The following is a 20,199-nucleotide window of genomic DNA, read 5'->3' on the forward strand; positions in this document are numbered from 1 at the left end:
AGAATACTGTTAGTGTTAAGTGATATAAAGTTTGGTGTTGACTCTATTTTTTCTTATCAATAAAGAAAAGAGAAAATTGTAGTAATGGTCCCTCAACTTTAATCAAACTAGAGTAATGGTCTCTCAACTAAAAATTCATGACCATTGGTCTCTCAACTAAAAATTCATGACCATTGGTCTCTTAACTCTTTAAAACGTGCAGCTATGGTCTTTTTATTTAATTCTGTTAGAACTTTCATCAAAATGAGTCACGTGTCATGCACATGAGGTTGATTTAAGGTACACATATGGAAAATCAAATGAGAAAAATTGTAGCAATGATCCCTCAATTTTAACTCAACTAGAGAAATGGTCCATCAACTTTAACTCAATTGGAGTAATGATCCCTCAACTTTAACTCAATAGTAGCAATAGTCCTTCTAACATAACTCATTTTGATATAACTTTGACATAATTAACGAAAAAGACCATAGCTGCATGTTTTGATAAGTTAAGGAATCAATGGTCATGATTTTTTTTTATTAAGGGACTATTGCTATAAAAAAAAATTTATTGATAAGAAAAAATATAGTCAACATCAAACTTTAAGTCACTTAGTACTAGCAGTATTTTTTTTCACTTGTAAGTGAAATATTTTATATTGGAAGATAACTATTATTGATACTCCAAAAATCTCATTCTACAATCTTCATAAGTGTATTTTTCTTTCTAATTATAGACACTTTGGAGTGCAAAATGAGATTTTTTGAGTGTCAATAACAATTCCCTATTTGAATCTCGTAATAATGAATTTACAACTAATTAATTTTCTTATCTTTTTTTTCGAGTAAATTGGTGGCATTAGTGGGTTATACAGTTCATTGTTAGGGGGAAGGGGAGTCTATGGGATTGAAAACCACACTAGGGTGCATATGCATGATTGATTTCCGACACTACGGTAAAGCAACATCTTGATTTCCCTACCTTTAAGTGTAAATATATTTTGTAAATATATCGTTATATTAAAAAACAAAGGAAAATGCCACAGAGATTATGTTTTTATATTATATTTTGTAAATCATATGATGTGGTGATTGCTGGTTGAATAACTTCTTTAATGATTTAAACAATGAATCCAACTATCAACTGTCACATCATATAGTATACAATGTATAGTTCAAGTAGATGGTGTATCTAGCTTCGCTCTAAAAATAGGTATAAGATAAACATCTAAATATTGCAAACAATGCAATATTAGACTCCTTTCATGGACCGAGCTAATGAAGGCTCACTGGGGGCTGATGCCCCCACTCAAGTAATTCGTTTGTTAAGTTGCATACTAGAGTTATATAATATACACGCGTTATCTTTGAAGAAAATATACGTATCTGATATCCAACATATACCTTCATACTACTTATACTCTATAGCAAATATTATATGAGCAAAGGTACTCTTACTCTGTCATTCAAACTGAAAAACTCCTCTCTCGCCTATCATGTATTAATATTTTTCTCATCACTTTTCCACTTTCCACTACTATACTGAAATTTTTGTAACATGGAATTGTGATATATCATCATTTGAAAACATCTTTATTATCATATATTGAGTAAGCCATACTATAATAAGGTTTTCTTAGATAATTTTTGGGATGCCCCATTAAAAGAAATTTGTAGCTCCATCCCTGACTCCTTTCAATGCAATCAAATAGAAAGCTCCAAGAGCACTATATTCTAACAAATTAGAATAAACAACCTCGCACTATAAAAATGGGAAAATGTCAGAAATATCACATTTTGTAAACTACATATAAATCACTTTTCTAATAGAGATGAAATATACTTGCACGTTGATCTTAGTTTTATTAGAGAAGTGATTTAAATGTGATAGTTAATGTTTATCTCAAGCCACAAGTACCAAAACCCTGAAATAGTGTGCAATCCTAAATCATGAAAATTACTGCCACCGCTCTAAGCAAAACCACCATATATCATTGTGGAAGATTGGATAGATCTTGGGAAAGAATGTCAACAACGATAGCGAATAAGGATCCTTGTGAATGGATATGTTGGTGCAAGATTCAGTTTGTGGGTAGGTGTGTTTGCACCGTATGATTAGATACAAATTGTTTGTACCAAGCAGCGGATAGTCTTTGAGTCCTCTTGAGAGTGGCGTAATCAACACGGTGAAGTCCAAACCGAACCGTATAGCCACTCGTCCACTCGAAGTTGTCCAGCAACGACCACGCCACGTACCCTCTTACATCTGCTCCTTTTCTGACCACATTTAAAATAAAATAAAATAAAAAATCAATTAACTTTTTCACCGCATTTGATGATTTGATACTGTGTTTCACATTTGAGATTCGCCAAAACATCACAATGCTAATACCATAAAAAAAATCACTGCATATAACTGGTGTATACATACTGAAAGTCACGCACTATGACATTTTGGCAATTATAGGAGGAACATTGTATACACTATTACGTAATATGCATGTAATAATCTCTCTAAATGCAGGTGACATTGACATTACTTAAATTCAATAAATAAATGCAAGCCCTAGGGCAGTTCAGTGTATACCTGATTCCTTCTGCAAGTGCATGTAAGTAAGACCTCATGTACTCTACTCTCTTGACATCATTCAGTAATTCTTCATTGCAGGAATTCGGATTCTCCACCTCACCAAACCCTACAAGATCAAATTATAGAGGAATCTTTGTCACACCAAAATTATTTATTTATTTATTTATTTATCGCGGGGGGGGGGGGGGGGGGGTGTGTGGTGTGTGGAGCGGGCGGCGTCATGTTTCGATGAAAGATCTGAATTTGGACCTTACCATTTTCTGTGATGAAGATTGGTGTGTTGTTGTATCTGTCTTTTACATATGTTACGATCTTTTCCATTCCTTGAGGGTAGACATACAGCCAGTCAACCGCAGTCTACATCCAAAAAATAAAAATAAAGAAGGTAAATTGCTAGAAGAAATTAATTGTTGCGGCGATTGATCATATGATGAGTTTGCATACTGGTTCTCCAATGAAGACTCCGTCTTTCTGTGCAGTTCGCAATGCGAAACCCTCCGTCCTTGAAGTCCCTGGTCCTGGTTCACATGCAGAGAACATACAATCTTTTGAGTAAAAGCTCGTATAGTGATTGATGCCAATGAAGTCCAATCCATTCTTCTTCAGCATCTCCACATCAGATTTCGAAAATGCCGGCAAATCAGCTCCTAGAATCTCACGCATTTCTGCAGGATATTTCCCTTGTAGAACCGGGTCTAAGAACCTTCATTTTAAACATGTTAGTTGTAGTGACCAGAGAAATATGAGAGCAGCCTAATGCATATGGTCTCACTTACCAGTTCATATAGAAAGATATAGCCCTCTCAGCTGCTAATTTGTCTTCTAAGGAGTTGCTGATCGGTTCATACCATAAGGCATTCATAACAATTCCAATGCTACCTCCTTGTTTTTTCTGAGCGTCAAAGACATGATTAGAACCACATCGAAATAATTACACTCATGAATGAATTTCAAAACTTTGTTTCTAACCTGATATTTGGTTCTGTATAGATGGACGGCAGCTGCATGGGATAGAATGATGTTATGAGCTGCAATAAAAGGCTCTCTCTCTGAATCCCCACTAGTACAATTCCCAAAGGGTCTAGAGCAGCGAGTGGGCGGGTACACTCCCGACCTATAGCCCCGAATAACGACTACATTCGGCTCATTGAATGTCACCCAGTACTTCACTCGGTCTCCAAAGAATTTGAAACATGTATTTGCATAATATAGGAAATCCTCCCTGAAAATTGAAATGCAATCCTTATAGTTATCACTTATTAGTGGCCTTTTCAGACAGATGGGAATGTTGCTACATACTGCAGTTGGGGACTTAGCCAAGCTCCATATCTGTCTTCAAGTTCCTGTGGAATGTCGTAGTGAGTCAACGTCACGAAGGGATGGATTCCTATAACATGACATAGAGAATGTTGCCAAAGAAAATGTCATATATTTCCAGCAACAATGAATTGGATGAGCACATAAACAATGGTACCAAAGAAGACCTCTACGCAGAAGAGCGTCGATGAACTTGTTATAGTGATTGATGCCAGCTCGATTCACTTTACCAAATCTTCCTTCTGGTTCAAAGTTATAATATATGTGAGTAGAGAGGAGATGATTGGATTCTATAATATGAGTAGAAATATATGAAAGAACGAAAAAAACTTACTAGGTAAAACTCTTGCCCATGATATGGAAAACCGGTAAGTATTGACTCCAATGTAATTCATGAGATCCAAATCTTCCTGTTTTTTCATAACAATGTCGAAGCAAGATTATCAATGTTCTATCTCTAATTTAATTTAGCCTTAACAATAAAACACAGTAGGCTTTAACTAGATTTTTATAAGGTTTCACCTTGCAGTGTTGAACACCAATTGTTCAGCTACGATCTATGAGTCTAGTAATAATTCCCACAAAATACCTTCGTATAATTGGAAGAAAATGTATGTCTCCTTATTACATGTAAGCAATCATTCAATTTCGACAAATTATAATCTGAAATGTGTGTAATTTTTTTCTGAACTTTTTTTGTTACATTTGCATATTGTATGAGACTGTAATTTATAGATAAAATATCATGTTAAGTACACAACTCTAATTGGAATACAATCTACAAGGTACAGTAAGAGCTGCCCAGGCCAGAATGGGGTTTATGGGAAAGGGATCCTCTCCGGATCCCTTCCACCTAATCCACCAAGGTCACAAATCTAGGTTTTTGAAATTTGATTCAACGATTAAAGTTATTATAACTTTTAAAGTGAACCTCTATTTGTAACTATTTGTTCAAATTTCAAAGGTCCGAACTTGTGACATTTGTTACCATTAGATGAGTTAAATTTTTAGATTTGTGTAGTGGACGACACAAATCTCGAAATTTAAACTTATCTAACAGTGATAAATAAAACTAATCGAAGGTGATGAGCAAAGCATGTGGTTCAATATCCTAATGGATAGGGTATTAAGTTTTCTATATCTAAAATTTGGAAGGATTCAACAAAGTATTAGAGAATATTTTTGCTCACCGCTCTCAAGTGATGGCGATGCTCACCACCTTATATGTCACCATTAGATGAGTTTAAATTTTTAGATTTGTGTAGTGGGTGACACAAATCTCGAACTTTAAACTTATTTAATGGTGATAAATAAAACTAATTGAAGGTGATGAGCAAGGCATGTGGTCCAATATCCTAGTGAATAGGGTGTTGAGTTTTCACACATACGTCCCAAGTTTGAAACTCTTATTCCACATTATTATAATAGTTTTGAACCTTCTTCTTTCCATAATAATAATACCAATAAATTTAAAAAATAAGAAAAATGAAAATGGTGAACTAAATTGCACCCGAGAAATTAAGCACCAGCGATTCAGTCATTTCGCCCACACTTAAAAACCATTCACGAATACGGAGAAGAGCAAATTTGGCATGTCACCTTAGATGGGACCACCAAGTGCAAAATTTTAAAAAATTTGGGTACAAGTCAGATTAGTTTTTGCCTGACCTAGGTTGAAGCAGAATTCAGAAGTCCAGCTCCAGAATTTTAACAAAAACACACACAAATATATCAGAGTTGCAGAAAAGGCAAAATAATAAGGTTAGTTCAATAGCCTAACCAAATAGAGATGATACTGGTCATCAGCGATATCTCCATTAGTTCCATCCGAAATATGACCTGTGGCAAGCAAAATATATAACTCCACCGTTGGATTTTGACGACAAGTAAAAAAAAACATCAAAGGGGTAGAACATAAGCATTAAACTGACCAGGCTTATGAGTAAAAACGTCCCAGTTGCTTAGGCCTTTTCCATCGGTCAGAAAAGCTCCCTCAAACTAGGAAAATATAATGAAGAAGAAACATTAATATTAAACTAAACTGAAGGACTGATTCCGATGAGTCTGTGAGTGTGGTTTGTGTGGAACGTTCTCCTCATAGTTAAAGTGATCAAATTTTCTAACTGCCTATAACAAACGGACACATATACTAAAACGATTCATAAAAGCAACAAAATAAAGGCTTATACGTGTGTGTATGTGATTTGTTTGTAAGGAAGAAAAACTTCTTACATGTAACGAGCTGCCAAAATATTTGTATGTGTGTAGAAGTGATACCTGGTAAGAAGAGGATGCAGTTCCAAAGAGGAAGTTACTAGGGAAAGGGGATGTGGCTGAGTTTCCTTTCAAAAATATGTGATTGCAAGACACCATGGGAATCGCAAAGCATATATCAACAATAAGGAAAACATGAAGTGCTGAAAAATGCTCCATTAGAAGTTTCAGAGTATGAATGAATGAAATGGCATATATGTTGGATTTTTGGATCCGCGGGACCGTGGGACCCCACTCTAACGACATCGATACTGTGTTCAACTTTAACACCTGCCCAATCCGTCATGTTTGAGATTTTACCACTTTACCACTTGTTTAATCCGTTAGGTATGAGATTTTACCACAAAAGATCTCGGTATTAGTTAGAGTGAGGTATTTAAACCCCATTGTTTTCTTTTCACCCACCGATGTGGGATTCCATCACTTCTCCTCACGTATAACCCCATTTAGTGGTTCACACGTGAAACACATCAGCAATTGAAAATTGAAACTCAGAGGTCGGCTCTATATTAAGAGTCCATACTTGTTTTCTTTTCACCCACCGATGTGGGATTCCAACACTTCCCCTCATGTGTAACCCCATTTAGTGGTTCACATGTGGTACACATCAGCAATTGAAACTCAGAGGTCGGCTCTTTGTTAAGAGTCCTAGCTTGTGTTCCTTCTTGGTGACAAACTTGTTGGCTTGCACAGGCTCGAACCTGGCTCTGATACCCTGTTGAATTTTGGATCGGCTGGTCTGCGGGGCCCCACTCTAACAACACCAATACTATTTCTAACTTTACCACTTACCTAATCCGTCAGATATGAAATTTTACCACAAAAGACCTTAGTATTAGTTAGAACGGAAGAAATCACTGACCTTTTGATGCAAAATTTGTGGTAGCCATGATACATGACTGCAGGGTGTCGCTATAGTACAAACACCGAATAGTCAATACATAGACCTGAAAAACTTATAGAGCGGTGTAGCACTACTTAATTGGCACAATTTGATTAGTCTATTTAGTATCGATATCAATGTGGACCAACTGACAAGGCTCCATTACTGTTATTACTGTTGGTTTCGCTTAACAGTAATCAATGCAAGAGGAAGAAATGTGAAATCAGCGAGCGAGATAGACACGAAATCGTAATCACATTGGCTAAACCATATAAAAGTATCGATAGAGAAAGATGCGTCGGGAAGAATCTGGAATGTATCACCAATGAAAAGCAGGGAAATATGAACCCTGGCCTACGTATGTACCACAAGGTCACATCAAATTGATGGATCACTGTTTATCAACCAATCATATAATTCAAAAGTAAAAGGATCCGGCCTACGTATGTGCCACAATTTCACATCAAATTGATGGATCACTATTCATCAACCAACCATATAATTCAAAAGGAAAAGGATCCTGGGATCACTATTCATCAACCAATCATATAATTCAAAAGGAAAAGGATCCTGGGATCACTTTTCATCAACCAGATCCTGGGATCACTTTTCATCAACCAACCATATAATTCAAAAGGAAAAAACCAATCATATAATTCAAAAGGAAAAGGATCCTGGGATCACTTTTCATCAACCAACCATATAATTCAAAAGGAAAAGGATTCTCACCAAATCCTTTCCTAGACATTCACCGAAATTCTGGAGGTCAGCTGACCCACCTGCCTCTCAATGCATTCGTTACTGACCACAACTTTGTTCAACTTGTAATACATTTTGACAATATAATTATTTATGAAATTATTGTATTATAGTAAATGTGTAATTTTGTCAATTCTTTTATATATTACGATGTATGCAAAATCACCAGTAATTGTGGATGCTAGTCTCCGTTTACGATGTATGACGTATGCCGTAATTGCTTTCACAATATTACGACACTCAACAGGCACTGTATCAAATATATATTACGACACACAAGTATGTTGTAATTGTTTTCGCAGTATCATAACACTTCATTAACACTGTATCTAATACCAATTAAGGCGAGCAAGGCACACCTTAAAGAGCATTTACGACGTGTTTTACTTAAATTATTCACAGCTACTAAAGAACGTCGTATTTGATAAAACATCTTTTACGACATGGGCTTTTACTGCTTGGGGGTTCACATCGTGAATAATTGTTTACGGCGTTCTTTGTGTGCCGCAAAAGACCAATTCTATTGTAGTGTGCAATGATGCGGCCAACACCATCTTCACCAGCCATAAAGAAGAATTGGAAGTTGAACCAATTGGTAGGTTTTGACTATAAAGGTTGGGACGGGGTTTCAATGGTAGTAGGTTGAGCTTGGAAGTGGCAGCGGCTTTATATTTATCGATCTTCATTTTTGTTTTGCATTATGTTTGTGAATTCGTTTATTTTTTTTTTTCATCTTCATGTCTTCTTTTTTTTTTTTTTTCAAAATTATTTTTATTATTATTTTAGTGTCCAAGTAAAAAGTGGGACTCAGTATTGCAAATTAAAAATGGGTACAGACTAAAAATAAAAATATATGATAAAAAAAAATTTAACCATAAATATAAATATATCAAATGTAACATTTCTAATACTAAATGAATATATTTGGAAAAGAAAATATTTTACTAATGAAATAATTAATGATGTTCATTAAAACCTAAGAACCTTGATCAAAAGTTGAAAATGAAGAAGGTTTTAATCAATGAAGTAGCAAAAAGAAAGATGAGAGTCTAATTTCTTAAAAAAAAAAAAAAAAAGTATTGAAACCTGTACATTTAACGAAAAAAATTAACCGGAGCTTAATAAATGTGACATTTTTAATAGGTTGTGTACTTGTTTAGAATGTTTCAAAGCTTGAGATCTAATTAAGAACCATAAATTCTAACAGTAATGATTAATATCGACATAATAGAAGTGGATCAACCAAGCTGCCAAATTCTAAACAAAAATCATTATTGATGGTCCAAGACCATACATATTGATAGACAGAATCATTATGTATTTGCTGAATAGAATTATAGAATGACACTATTTGAGTTCCAACTACTATTCTGCCTCAAAACAACCATTCTTCTTATTGACTACAAAAATCTACAATAAAATTTCTCAACCGATGAAGGTAATGAAATCTCTTTTCTAATTCAACCAGATCCGCGAGTAACAGAGCGTGATTCTGTAAAACAACTCCATGAATCCATGACTACGAAGTTCAGAGGACCACACTCAAACTTCCTGTGATCGATTGTCGAACACTTTCAAATCCACAGGCAGATAAGTATCTTTGTCTCTCTTCATCATCTATCATACAAACTAGCTTTGGCATCTTCAAACATTCCTCACTGTTTACGCTGCAAGCAAAGTTAATAGCGGAATCGTTAGCCAAATCAGAGCCACAACTACATAAAAAATTCCAACTTCAAAAGGGTAGTCAAGCAACTCTTTGGAGATGGCCATTTTAATAGGCTGTGATTTAAATGGTACATACATCCAATGAAAGTGTGTGTTCGTTTTTATGTATGTATAACTTAGAGTGTATACACTTATGTGTTGTCACTCTCCCAATGTCATGTCAAGGAGAAAGACACATAAAAGTGTATATAGTCTGTTGTATGCAAATCTCTCTCGCAGCTTGGTATGAAAGGTCAGAAACATTGTCAATTTGATTGCCCCCTTAATTGTTTAGCGGCCCTTGAAGAATTATAAGGCCAACTTCTTTGGTTTTCCTGTCACCATATTGACAATGAGCACAGAAAGTGCAAAACGAAAACAAAACACAAAAGTTGTCCACACATGACCAATAGGCGATTTGGTCCCAAGATATACTTCCACATTCCAAACTGCCCATTTTATGGAAAAAAAATTTAGTGTGCTCGAAACACAGGCCCAAACGTCATATAACATTATACAAGTGGAGGGACACTTGAAAAAAAAAAAAAAAAAAAAAAAAAAACCTGCCCCTCACTTGTATAATAACATATGCCATACTGTTTTGTGTTCGGACACATTGAAAAATCTTCCCATCTTATGGAGTGATGCAACTTGGTTCCTACCCTATGCAACTAGATTTTCTCCTCACATATTTTGTCCCCAGCTTAACCACTCAACACATGTGCGTGTGGGCTTTTCAGTACAAATCTCTCGGTGCAACAGAAGAAACTGCGCCTCTTAATATTTGCTATATTGAACCGTTTTTAATAAAATGTGAAACAAGTTACTCTCTCTAAATTTTCTAACAAACTCTCTCATATAAGAAGGTGTGGGGAGCATACCTGTGAGTAGAGGAAGGTTCCGAGCATTGCAATGGCTGCTCCGAGTGCGTTGACAGGTTGAACAGGCGTGTAGAATATTATGATGGAGGAGACTGACGGATATCCGCTTCATTGTGTTCCCAACGCTGAATGTTAAGGGAGATATCTGATCTGGTGACATGTATGAAACCTGATTATACGAGTGATAGAAGACACTCTGTACCACCACCCACCTGTTCACATTTAGATGTACAGATTACATAAGACAATCAAGGAGAAAGGTATTTAATGTTCTAGTCAAGCACTATTTGAGTTTAGCCAAGTTTGTTAAAGCAATGTACTACCATCGCTTGTTTAAAAAAACCTATGATTCAAGCACTCCTTTATGTCCTCTATGTGCATCACCAAAGACAACAATTTTACAGACAGTTATAAGTCATCGTATATTTACCATACGAAATTGGGACCGATCTGTGCAAGAGCAGTGTTCCATCCAGCAGCCCACATCTTGGGGCCCTCCACAGCGATGGCAAAGGAAAATATGTTCCTGAACACGAATGCCAGGTTCGATACCATAGCCCCCATGAACCCTGATGCACATAGCAGCATTCTTTAAGTCCTCATAACAAATTAAGACACTTCAAAAGCACCAAAGGCACAATTTATCAAAACCCTTCAACATTTTTTTATTGCAATATCAAATGTGGTAAAATTTGAACAAGTTTTCTAACCAGTCATGTTGAAATTGAGCTCGGTTGCAGCAGCGAGCGCACATCCTCCAATGATTGGAAAGAGCGAGAGGTAAACTGAGAGAGGAAACGATTCACCTAACAAGAACCTTGAAACCAATACACTGAATGCAGGCTCACTGCTCTTGATGATGTGAGTGAACGAAACTGCTACCTTCGCCATGCTCACGGTCGCCGCGACATGCCCAATTGTATGTGCCACCGCAACCTGCACACATAACCAAAACAAATACAAAACAATTTTAAGAAAACAGATTTAGGAAAATGATCTCCGCACAGCCTCCGCAGATTATTTCTGTCACTTATTATCCGCTCATTCAATTCAAAGACCAGAAAAGAAATAAACACAATGTACAGAAAAAAAAAAAAGTGTGCGGACATCATTGCACTTTCAGCCTTTTACTTGCCTCGAAGCAAAGTCTTCCAAAAATCTGAATCAGTTTTTGGAGCCTCGGCAATCCTGGTGGCCCATGTAACGAGCATCATGAGCGACCCAGTTGCGAGGCAGAGAGTTGATGTGAGCCATGGATATGGAAACACATTCAAAACCTTCTTGTTGTAGATATTGAACACAACATTCAGAGCCCACCAGGTAGCAAGGTATAAACCAATTTTCAGCCTCTGAGCCGCCTCCTGCTGGTCTGGCAACTCAATCTTGATCTCCAGCGGCTGCGACTGGTCCGCCTCGTAGGCCTTGCAGACGGAAGTTCCCTTCTGGTTTTTGCCGGCCAATGAGAAACACTAGCCAGAAGATATGTGAAGGGGTTTGAGGGAAGAGGAAGGTGAGTTTTTTTGGGCCATTTGGAAATTGGGTAGAGATAAAGAATGAGACTTTATCAGACACCTCCTGCTCAAGAACTCCGGTGACGCAAAAGTCGGAGTTCTGAGTTTCAATGGAGAGATCTGCATGGTGGGTTTTGGAGTCTAGATTTAATAATAAAAGTTTCTTGGGATTGATTCGTAATGAGTTTGGTGGGTAATAAAGGGAAAGCTTTTGAAACGGTTTTTCTTGGGATGCATGAGAGGGAGGCACGGGCAGAGGGTTTATATACGTGTTGAGGGAACGAGGGAGGTGAGTGGAATTTTATACCAAGTAATTGAGTGGTGAAAAACTAATGCAAGTAAACATTTTTAACCATCTTTTCTCAAGACTTAGAAGCTGGCTCGAGAACTTCTCGAGCCATTCGAGACCCCTCTCGGCCCCTCAAGTCTCACTTGAGCTCTTCAAGATATCTCTTCACAGAGGTGGAGAGTTATGAAGAGATTAGGATGGTTTCACACCCATTTTGATGTTTTTTTTCACGCACAAAAAATTAGTGTTATACTTATGATTTTCAAAGTTTTTCCATAAGCTCAAGGCCCCAATTCGATGTTTTTTCATTAATTTTGCTCATCGGGTTTGATTTGAGGTTGGTGGCTCATATGAAACTTCATGGCATCTTGCTTGATTGATTTCAAAGTTGTAGGCTAAGGAAACATAATACTACAAATTTGATCTTCTCCTCTTAGCTTCCCTAAAAAATCTCAACCATCATTATTTGAAAATCCAAACACCTCAACAAGCGATATTATACTTTAAATTAATTTAAATTACAAAACAAAGAATTCGATTTCAAATGCATAAGGAGAGCACGTTAGTTCTAACTACGCTTACGTCTGCAACTGACCCCGCTTTTTTCATTCACCTACTTTGATTCAAGCTACCCAAGATTGATGTGACCAAACAAAACAGAGCCCTTCTCTCTCCAGCTGCTGCAAATTCTAGACCGCAAACCTAAGCCACATTCCAAAGTCCGCATGTAAACGACGTCATTTTGAGTAGAAATATTGAGCAGAAGCACAAATATCTGATTGAGAAAGACAGAAACCTGGGGCCTCTTGCTGTAAGGCACTTTGGATTGCATTTGCATCTGCATCCCATGTTACAGCATGATGCTGATTTCCAATTTTCCTTTCAATAATTCATATTAATACATTGGACGATCCAAAAAAATCCATGTATTTAATTGACCGTACAAATATGATTCCGTTTGATTTGGTTTGGTCTAGTTTCAATTATGATTTTAGTTAAAATTGAACTAAATTTGTTACATGTCTACTCTTAATTTGCATCTCATATTGAATAGAAAAGGCCGATCCCAAGCCAACAAGGCTCTTTACTTTGCGAGAGTTGGGGGAGGAACGCTTATCGTGCGCAGTCTTAACCTTGCTTTGCAAATAGGCTGTTTCCAAGACTGGAATCCATGACATTTTGATTACAAAAGAGCAATTTTTTTATTACGCTAAAGCTCGCGCTCTATGCATCCAAAAAAATACAACTAAAAAGTACTTATTGATTTTACTGACAATGGTTTGATTTGACTTCAACTATTATTTTAGCCAAAACAATCATATTTGTTACATACTAATTTGTTTGTCGCAACTGAATTGTGAAACCGAACCATTCAAATTGCACCGTGCTTGCCCTTAATTTGTATCAGACATCGTTTTTTTCTTTTCAGTATAATATAATGCTGATTTCCAATATTTTCGTCGAATAATATATATGTTAATTGTGGACGATGGAAAAAACTTCAAGTAAAATGTTAATATTGACGGCTGATGCAAAAGACGGTAGTAAGTTGGCCGGGTTGGGGTTTGTCTGGCTGATAGCAACAGTGGTTTTGTTTGGATTAAGGCATTAAGGCTGTCTTTATTTGACCAGAGCTGTAATTGTGCAGGCATGTGTTTTTGGTCGTGCTAAAAGTAGCAAATGGTTTGAGGTGTCGTTTTTAGGTTTGGTGGGATACATACAGGTACACTGCTTTCATGCACGTGACTTGCAGGTGCTGCTTGCAGCTCATGTGAACAAAGTCCATCCCAATGAAAAGTATGAAAAGTATGAAAGTCATTACCCTTCTTAGTACACAATGGTCAGAAAGTAACCCTACAGACTTGACTGTTTTGCCAAAATGTGCATGTTATACGCTGTCAGTGAAGTTGAACATAATCAACATACAGTTGAATCGGTATCCATTTGTGCTTATCAAAACAAATAAACACAAGACATTGCAGGTCAGTATGTTCAAAAGGAAAGGATGTCAGAAAATAAGCTAAGGTCTATAGTACAAATTGTTGTGCCTTGGCCGTTTGTTAGTGCGGAACCGAGATTCAGATTACAACCTCACCAAAATCACACACAGTTGAATAGTTTAAAATACAAGAAATAAAGACACCGAGAAATTTACGAGGTTCGGCAAAAAACTGCCTACATCCTCGGAGAGATATTGCTCTTCACTATGAGAAAAAAACAGTACAAGTTACACATGAGTTAAATCGACATAACCCAATCCCATAACCCTTGTACACCCACTCACAGAATTTTCCCAAGAGCCTCACTCTACCCCAAGAGTTCTTTCACAAGAGATCTTTCACTCTAGCTCTCTTGATTTCTCTCATCCATGCCCATGGTAGAGCCAAATGCTCACACCATCTCTTTTGGATGCTTTCCTTCTCACATCCGTATCCTTGTTTTGCCAAATGCTCTCTTTTTATGTTTTTCTTAATCCAAGTCTTCTCCCACAAAACATGGCTTTGAAAAAGCCACAAAACATGGCTTTGAAAAAACCACAAAACATGGCTTTGAAAAAACCACAAAACATGGCTTTGAAAAAGCCACAAAACATGGAGCAATTTAAGCCACAAAACAAGGAAACATTTGGCCATTATCCAACAATCTCCACCTTGGCCAAATTGTACCAAAGTCCATTGGCCTTACGTACCAGCATGCACACTCTGAATCAACCTCGTTGGTCCTGTTCCGATTCAGTTACTGCCAATGCATGTGCAGCTGCTGCAAGCTAAAAATCACCATTTAGCTTCAGACAGGATCTCAACACATCCTCGTCTCCCCCAGCAGGTTTTCCTCCTCTTCATTGTCTGCAACCTGGAAACTCTGCAGCGCGCCTATTTCCAACAACAACCCATCGAGCCAGACAAAATTCCCACACTTCCTCCTACCTCAGGACCTTCTCATCACCTGTGAATCCCATAGCTCCACCTGCTGCAAAACCCCTGCAACACTTGAGACTAAACATGACCAGGAGAAGTGTTGCTTCGAGTACCTTGAGGGCATACTCAAAGTCTTCCACCACAAACTTGCTAACCCGGCCTTGCACCCGTAGCACTGTGGACCCTTGCCTCCGGAACCGGATCTGAACCTGCTGTCTCTCTCAGATCCTCTTTCCACCTTGCACCCGTAGCACTGTGGACCCTTGCCTCCGGAACCGGATCTGAACCTGCTGTCTCTCTCAGATCCTCTTTCCAATTTTCTTCCACGATTTCAACCTTGAATAGCTTAAGCAGTCTTGTGCCCACCATCATCCATGGTCTCTTGTGTGTATCATTCCACACCAAAGAAGCTTGCACCTGCTCCAAACTTACTGTTTCTTTCCTTGCAGTAAAGTTTCACAAGGTTCTCGTACAAATCTGAAAGTGAGGTAAGAAGAAAGAGACCTTTGTCTTCTTCCTCAACATCAACTTTCGCAGTTGATCCAAGCATCCCTAAACACGGCTTCCATTTCTTCAAGATTCCATTACTCTCCTTTACCAAGACCAAAACCGCCTCTCCCTTTAAACTGCTCAACTGAAAATTCCATGGTGAACAACAAATCTGGACCTCCAACGAACCAAAGCCCCCAACGATGCTCTGATACCAATTGTTGTGCCTTGGCCCGTTCGTTAGTGCGGAACCGAGATTCAGATTACAACCTCACCAAAATCACACACAGTTGAATAGTTTAAAATACAAGAAATAAAGACACCGAGAAATTTACGAGGTTCGGCAAAAAACTGCCTACGTCCTCGGAGACATATTGCTCTTCACTATGAGAAAAAAACAGTACAAGTTACACATGAGTTAAATCGACATAACCCAATCCCATAACCCTTGTACACCCACTCACAGAATTTTCCCAAGAGCCTCACTCTACCCCAAGAGTTCTTTCACAAGAGATCTTTCACTCTAGCTCTCTTGATTTCTCTCATCCATGCCCATGGTAGAGCCAAATGCTCACACCATCTCTTTTGGATGCTTTCCTTCTCACATCCGTATCCTTGTTTTGCCAAATGCTCTCTTTTTATGCTTTTCTTAATCCAAGCCTTCTCCCACAAAACATGGCTTTGAAAAAGCCACAAAACATGGCTTTGAAAAAACCACAAAACATGGCTTTGAAAAAGCCACAAAACATGGCTTTGAGAAAGCCACAAAACATGGAGCAATTTAAGCCACAAAACAAGCCACAAAACAAGGAAACATTTGGCCATTATCCAACACAAATTACAACCTTGGGTTCTATCAAAATTCAAGAACTTCACAGCTTTCTGATCCTTTGGGAAGACGTGATAACTGTTTGGCAACTCACGTCTTCATCTCTCGATCCCCTTTAAAATTTGTGCAGCAAACGAGAACCATCTTCTCCAAGACCGTTGCATGCTTGAACTAAACCTTTAAAGCGTCAAGCTCGTTCGGGCTTCCCCAGAATTGATTCACTTTAAACGTCTGAAGATGCGACAAGAAACATGAAGGCAGTGGCTCCAACACCCCATCATCTTCTATATTATTCGATGACAGTTTAATCCCCTAAAACTATCAAAACTCGGCCATGTTAACAAAGTTGCATGAGGCCACGATACAAGAGAAAACATTGCGGTTACAAAGTTACCTCATCGAATATCAGAGTTTGAAGACGGGGGAAGTATTGGAGCATGATCAATAGCACTTTACTACCAATATTTACCGGAGCTACTTCCAATACCAAAGTGGTTACGTCATTGAACAATGGTACTTGTGCAAGAAGTTCTACTGCATTATTTAGAACCACCTAAGATCACGGTGAAGCACAATAATCAAAACTAAGCAATTCTAAACAAGTTATTCATGCCACATAATGCGAAAAAAAAAGATGCAATTTTTAAAGAAATACGCGGCATACCAAATGAACAATGGCAACTAACCAATAAAAGAGAAGAAATTGTACCTTAAAGCCATCAAAAGGAGATATAGGTGCTTCACACTGGAGAGACCTCTAAGGACCTTATGCAACCGGTAAGCAAGAAGCCTAAATCTCTCCACAGAATCACAAGAAAATTCAATCTCAGTGTAATCATGCGCAGAAGAGTTACAAAAGATATATTCATTTAGGAATTCACCCCTGAGATAAAAATATTCCAGGCTAACTCCACTACCGTAATTTGACAACCATCTGAAGCACTGGAAAGTTCCGAGCCGCCTTCAAATATTATCAACCCCAATAGCTTGGGAGCACAAATACTCACAAATTTGAGATTCTCCCAACTGCAGACTTCCAGAGATAATTCCTCAAGGACTGGACAATTAGAAAACAGCTGCTGTGTTGAGTAGTCATCCGAAAACACCACGGAATCAAGAGACAACGTCTTCAGACTTGAGAATCAAACAGTAGAAGGAAACTTGACAAGGCAGGCCATATTTAGATTAACTCCATCAGTGTTGCAGAAGTAAATAAGGAATGAGGCAACGAAAATGGTCCATTGAAGTTAATATTATTCAGGAAGATATGAAGCTCTTTAACAATGCGCCTTACAGCGGCAGAGATCCACAACTTCGCACACGACATGCATCACCAAGTACTGGAAACCCAAGATCAAACTTTTCTATGTCAGCGGGGCCACGAAGTACAAGCGCTCTGTCTACAACATTCACCAGGGGAGATCTTCCAGCATTATTAGAGTGATATAAGTAAGGGCGGGGAATTGATGTTCATAAGTATTCCCATCTTTTAGACAATATGCTTGTTCTGATTGCGTCTTTCATTTCAAGCATGGTGATAATTTTTTCGATAAGCTCATCGGGCAAGTTGCTTAACCATTGCTGATCTCTTCTCTTCCATCCAGCTTCTGCCTTTTGGAGTTTAGCACTCGAGAATTTGTATACATAGCTCAGATGGTTTCCCTACTGTAACAAAAAAACTGAACTTTCAGGTAAAAGTAACTTGAAACCTACTTAGGAAATGGTAGAAACCTTATAAAATTAACAGTGAGCCTCGTTTCAGAAACTAAGCCATCCAAAACTTACTCTCAAAACAGGAAGGCTCATTTGGGATTGATTCTCTAGAGAGCACGCTTGCTCATAAGCACTTCCACTAGAAGCGCTTTTGATTACAAACACGTTGATATTTTTTTTTAATTAAAAATCGTGCTTCCAAAAGAGCATTTGGCAGTTGTTTTTCTAAAAAACGCTTCTATCATTAATTCAAAAGCACCAGTTGGAAGCGAAAACGCTTTTAGCCCTTCTAGTCCAATTCTCACAGTGCATTACAGTTACAAGTAATACATTAATACTCGTCCCCTCTCATTTGGGAATTTAGCCATAGTCCTATCTACTTATTGTTCCTTTTGTTAATTACAGACAATATAGACTGTACAGTGCAGTAAAACCTTAGTGTTTGGCAATTTTAATCTTTGCTTACAATTAAGTAATTCCAAATCAATTTTAACCTTCAGAGCAAAGAAACGCCTAAAATCCGACCACTTTGGATGCAAACTATGCCGACCACATCTTCAAAACATTATAATGCGATAAAGTTTTGTACTTGAAAAATTAAAACTTGTTGAGAGTATATATTAATCCCACGGGAAAAAAAGGGACCTTACATGTTTTATAAGCAGTGGCGAAGCCAGGAATTCTCGGGAGGGGGGGGGGGGGGCGAACTTATATGCTAGGTTGATAAGGTTCATTTTCAAGCATTTGACGTCTTTGTCCGGGGTCTGCAGGAAGATTAGCTAATATTTCATCCAACTCAATAATCTCACTTTGTTGTGAACTACCTAGAATACTCGAAGGAGGACTACTCAGAATATTTGAAGCTAAAGAAGGACTACCCGGAATATTTGAAGGAAGAGGAGGATTATCCGGAATATTTGGAGACGGATTTAAGCACTGTTTCTTAATAGTATCGTTCCATTACATAATTGTACAATGAAAAAAATATATATCTTAGACTCTTAATCCTAGAGTAGACTATAGGTAATATCTAATCAAACCACGAATTTAATTAATCAATACCAACAATCATATGAATAATCAAGAATTCAATTTTTATTTTAAACAACAATTAAAATTTGAGTAAGTTGATTAGGGTTTATAGTGGTTACTGCAATCAATTTTTATTGCTAGACCATATGTGATTCAAGTTCCAATAATATATAATGTATGAATCCTCTTTTATGTACTTCAAAAAATAAAAATCAATAACCATAGTATTCATATGAATAATCTATAATCGATAACCATAAATTAAAAAAAAATTAAAAATTTACCTCAATTAAAGCGGCTGGCATGGCGTGGCGTCTGGAGCTTGGTGGCCAACGGAACGGGATGGCTGCTATGCTTTCTTGTGTTCAATCCTGGGATTTGGGACAAGCGGCGGGGGGGATGAGATTTGTAATCTGGGATGGGGGAGGAGTAATAGTTGAAATGAGGTGGGATTGGGATAGGGACTAGTGGTCCCTCCCTCTTTTGATTTTTTTTTATTTGATCAATGAAAAACGACGCCGTTTACCAAACAAAATTATTATTTTTTTACCAGGCCTAAACGATATGAGGTGGGATTGGGATAGGGACTAGTGGTCCCTCCCTCTTTTGATTTTTTTTTATTTGATCAATGGAAAACGACGCCGTTTACCAAACAAAATTATTATTTTTTTACCAGGCCTAAACGATATCGTTTTGGCCTGGATTTAAAAAAAAAAAAAAAAAAAAAAAAAAAAAAAAAAAAAAAAAAAAAAAAACAACCTGCGCACTTGAATCACTTAAAACCACCGTGGTTCCTAGATTCCGCCCAAACCAGAGGGGTTCAAGCTATAAGTAATTGTGTTACTTCCCACATTGTCAATTGTTTACATGGTTTATAACTGTTTTTTCGCACTTTCGTCCTTATAGCTTCATTTTGTTCGCACTGTTAATCTGGGAGACACTAGACCGTCAATGACTTTCTCTTGTGTAACTTAAGCAAGGGTTACTGGCTGAAGCTGTTTTTTAGCAGGGTAAAAATATTACCAA

General features: G+C 37.6%; 1 protein-coding gene, 1 long non-coding RNA gene and 1 pseudogene across 3 annotated transcripts; all 3 read right to left on the bottom strand.

Moving 5' to 3' along the window:
- Window positions 1-1,742: 1,742 nt before the first annotated feature.
- Window positions 1,743-6,321, bottom strand: LOC137726245 (beta-glucosidase 47-like). Its single transcript, XM_068465139.1, has 12 exons — window positions 6,166-6,321; window positions 5,820-5,886; window positions 5,669-5,727; window positions 4,223-4,298; window positions 4,056-4,130; window positions 3,871-3,958; window positions 3,541-3,793; window positions 3,348-3,463; window positions 3,016-3,274; window positions 2,826-2,928; window positions 2,569-2,677; window positions 1,743-2,258 (listed from the first exon to the last, which is right to left on the bottom strand). The coding sequence occupies exons 1-12, from the start codon at window positions 6,319-6,321 to the stop codon at window positions 2,063-2,065; spliced, it is 1,557 nt and encodes a 518-aa protein (XP_068321240.1). The 3' UTR covers window positions 1,743-2,062.
- A 2,754-nt stretch (window positions 6,322-9,075) lies between these two features.
- LOC137720957 (glucose-6-phosphate/phosphate translocator 2, chloroplastic-like) lies at window positions 9,076-13,370 on the bottom strand (annotated as a pseudogene).
- A 3,068-nt stretch (window positions 13,371-16,438) lies between these two features.
- LOC137726694 (uncharacterized) lies at window positions 16,439-19,590 on the bottom strand. 2 transcript variants are annotated; one of them, XR_011067661.1, is made up of 4 exons: window positions 19,458-19,590; window positions 17,138-18,093; window positions 16,823-16,981; window positions 16,439-16,746 (listed from the first exon to the last, which is right to left on the bottom strand). It is a non-coding gene; the product is annotated as an uncharacterized lncRNA (long non-coding RNA). The 2 variants fall into 2 exon arrangements; XR_011067660.1 differs by having other exon boundaries at window positions 16,439-16,981.
- Window positions 19,591-20,199: the final 609 nt, after the last annotated feature.

The sequence above is a fragment of the Pyrus communis genome, chromosome 2, assembly GCF_963583255.1.
Source record: "Pyrus communis chromosome 2, drPyrComm1.1, whole genome shotgun sequence".
Classification (NCBI taxonomy): Eukaryota; Viridiplantae; Streptophyta; class Magnoliopsida; order Rosales; family Rosaceae; genus Pyrus; species Pyrus communis.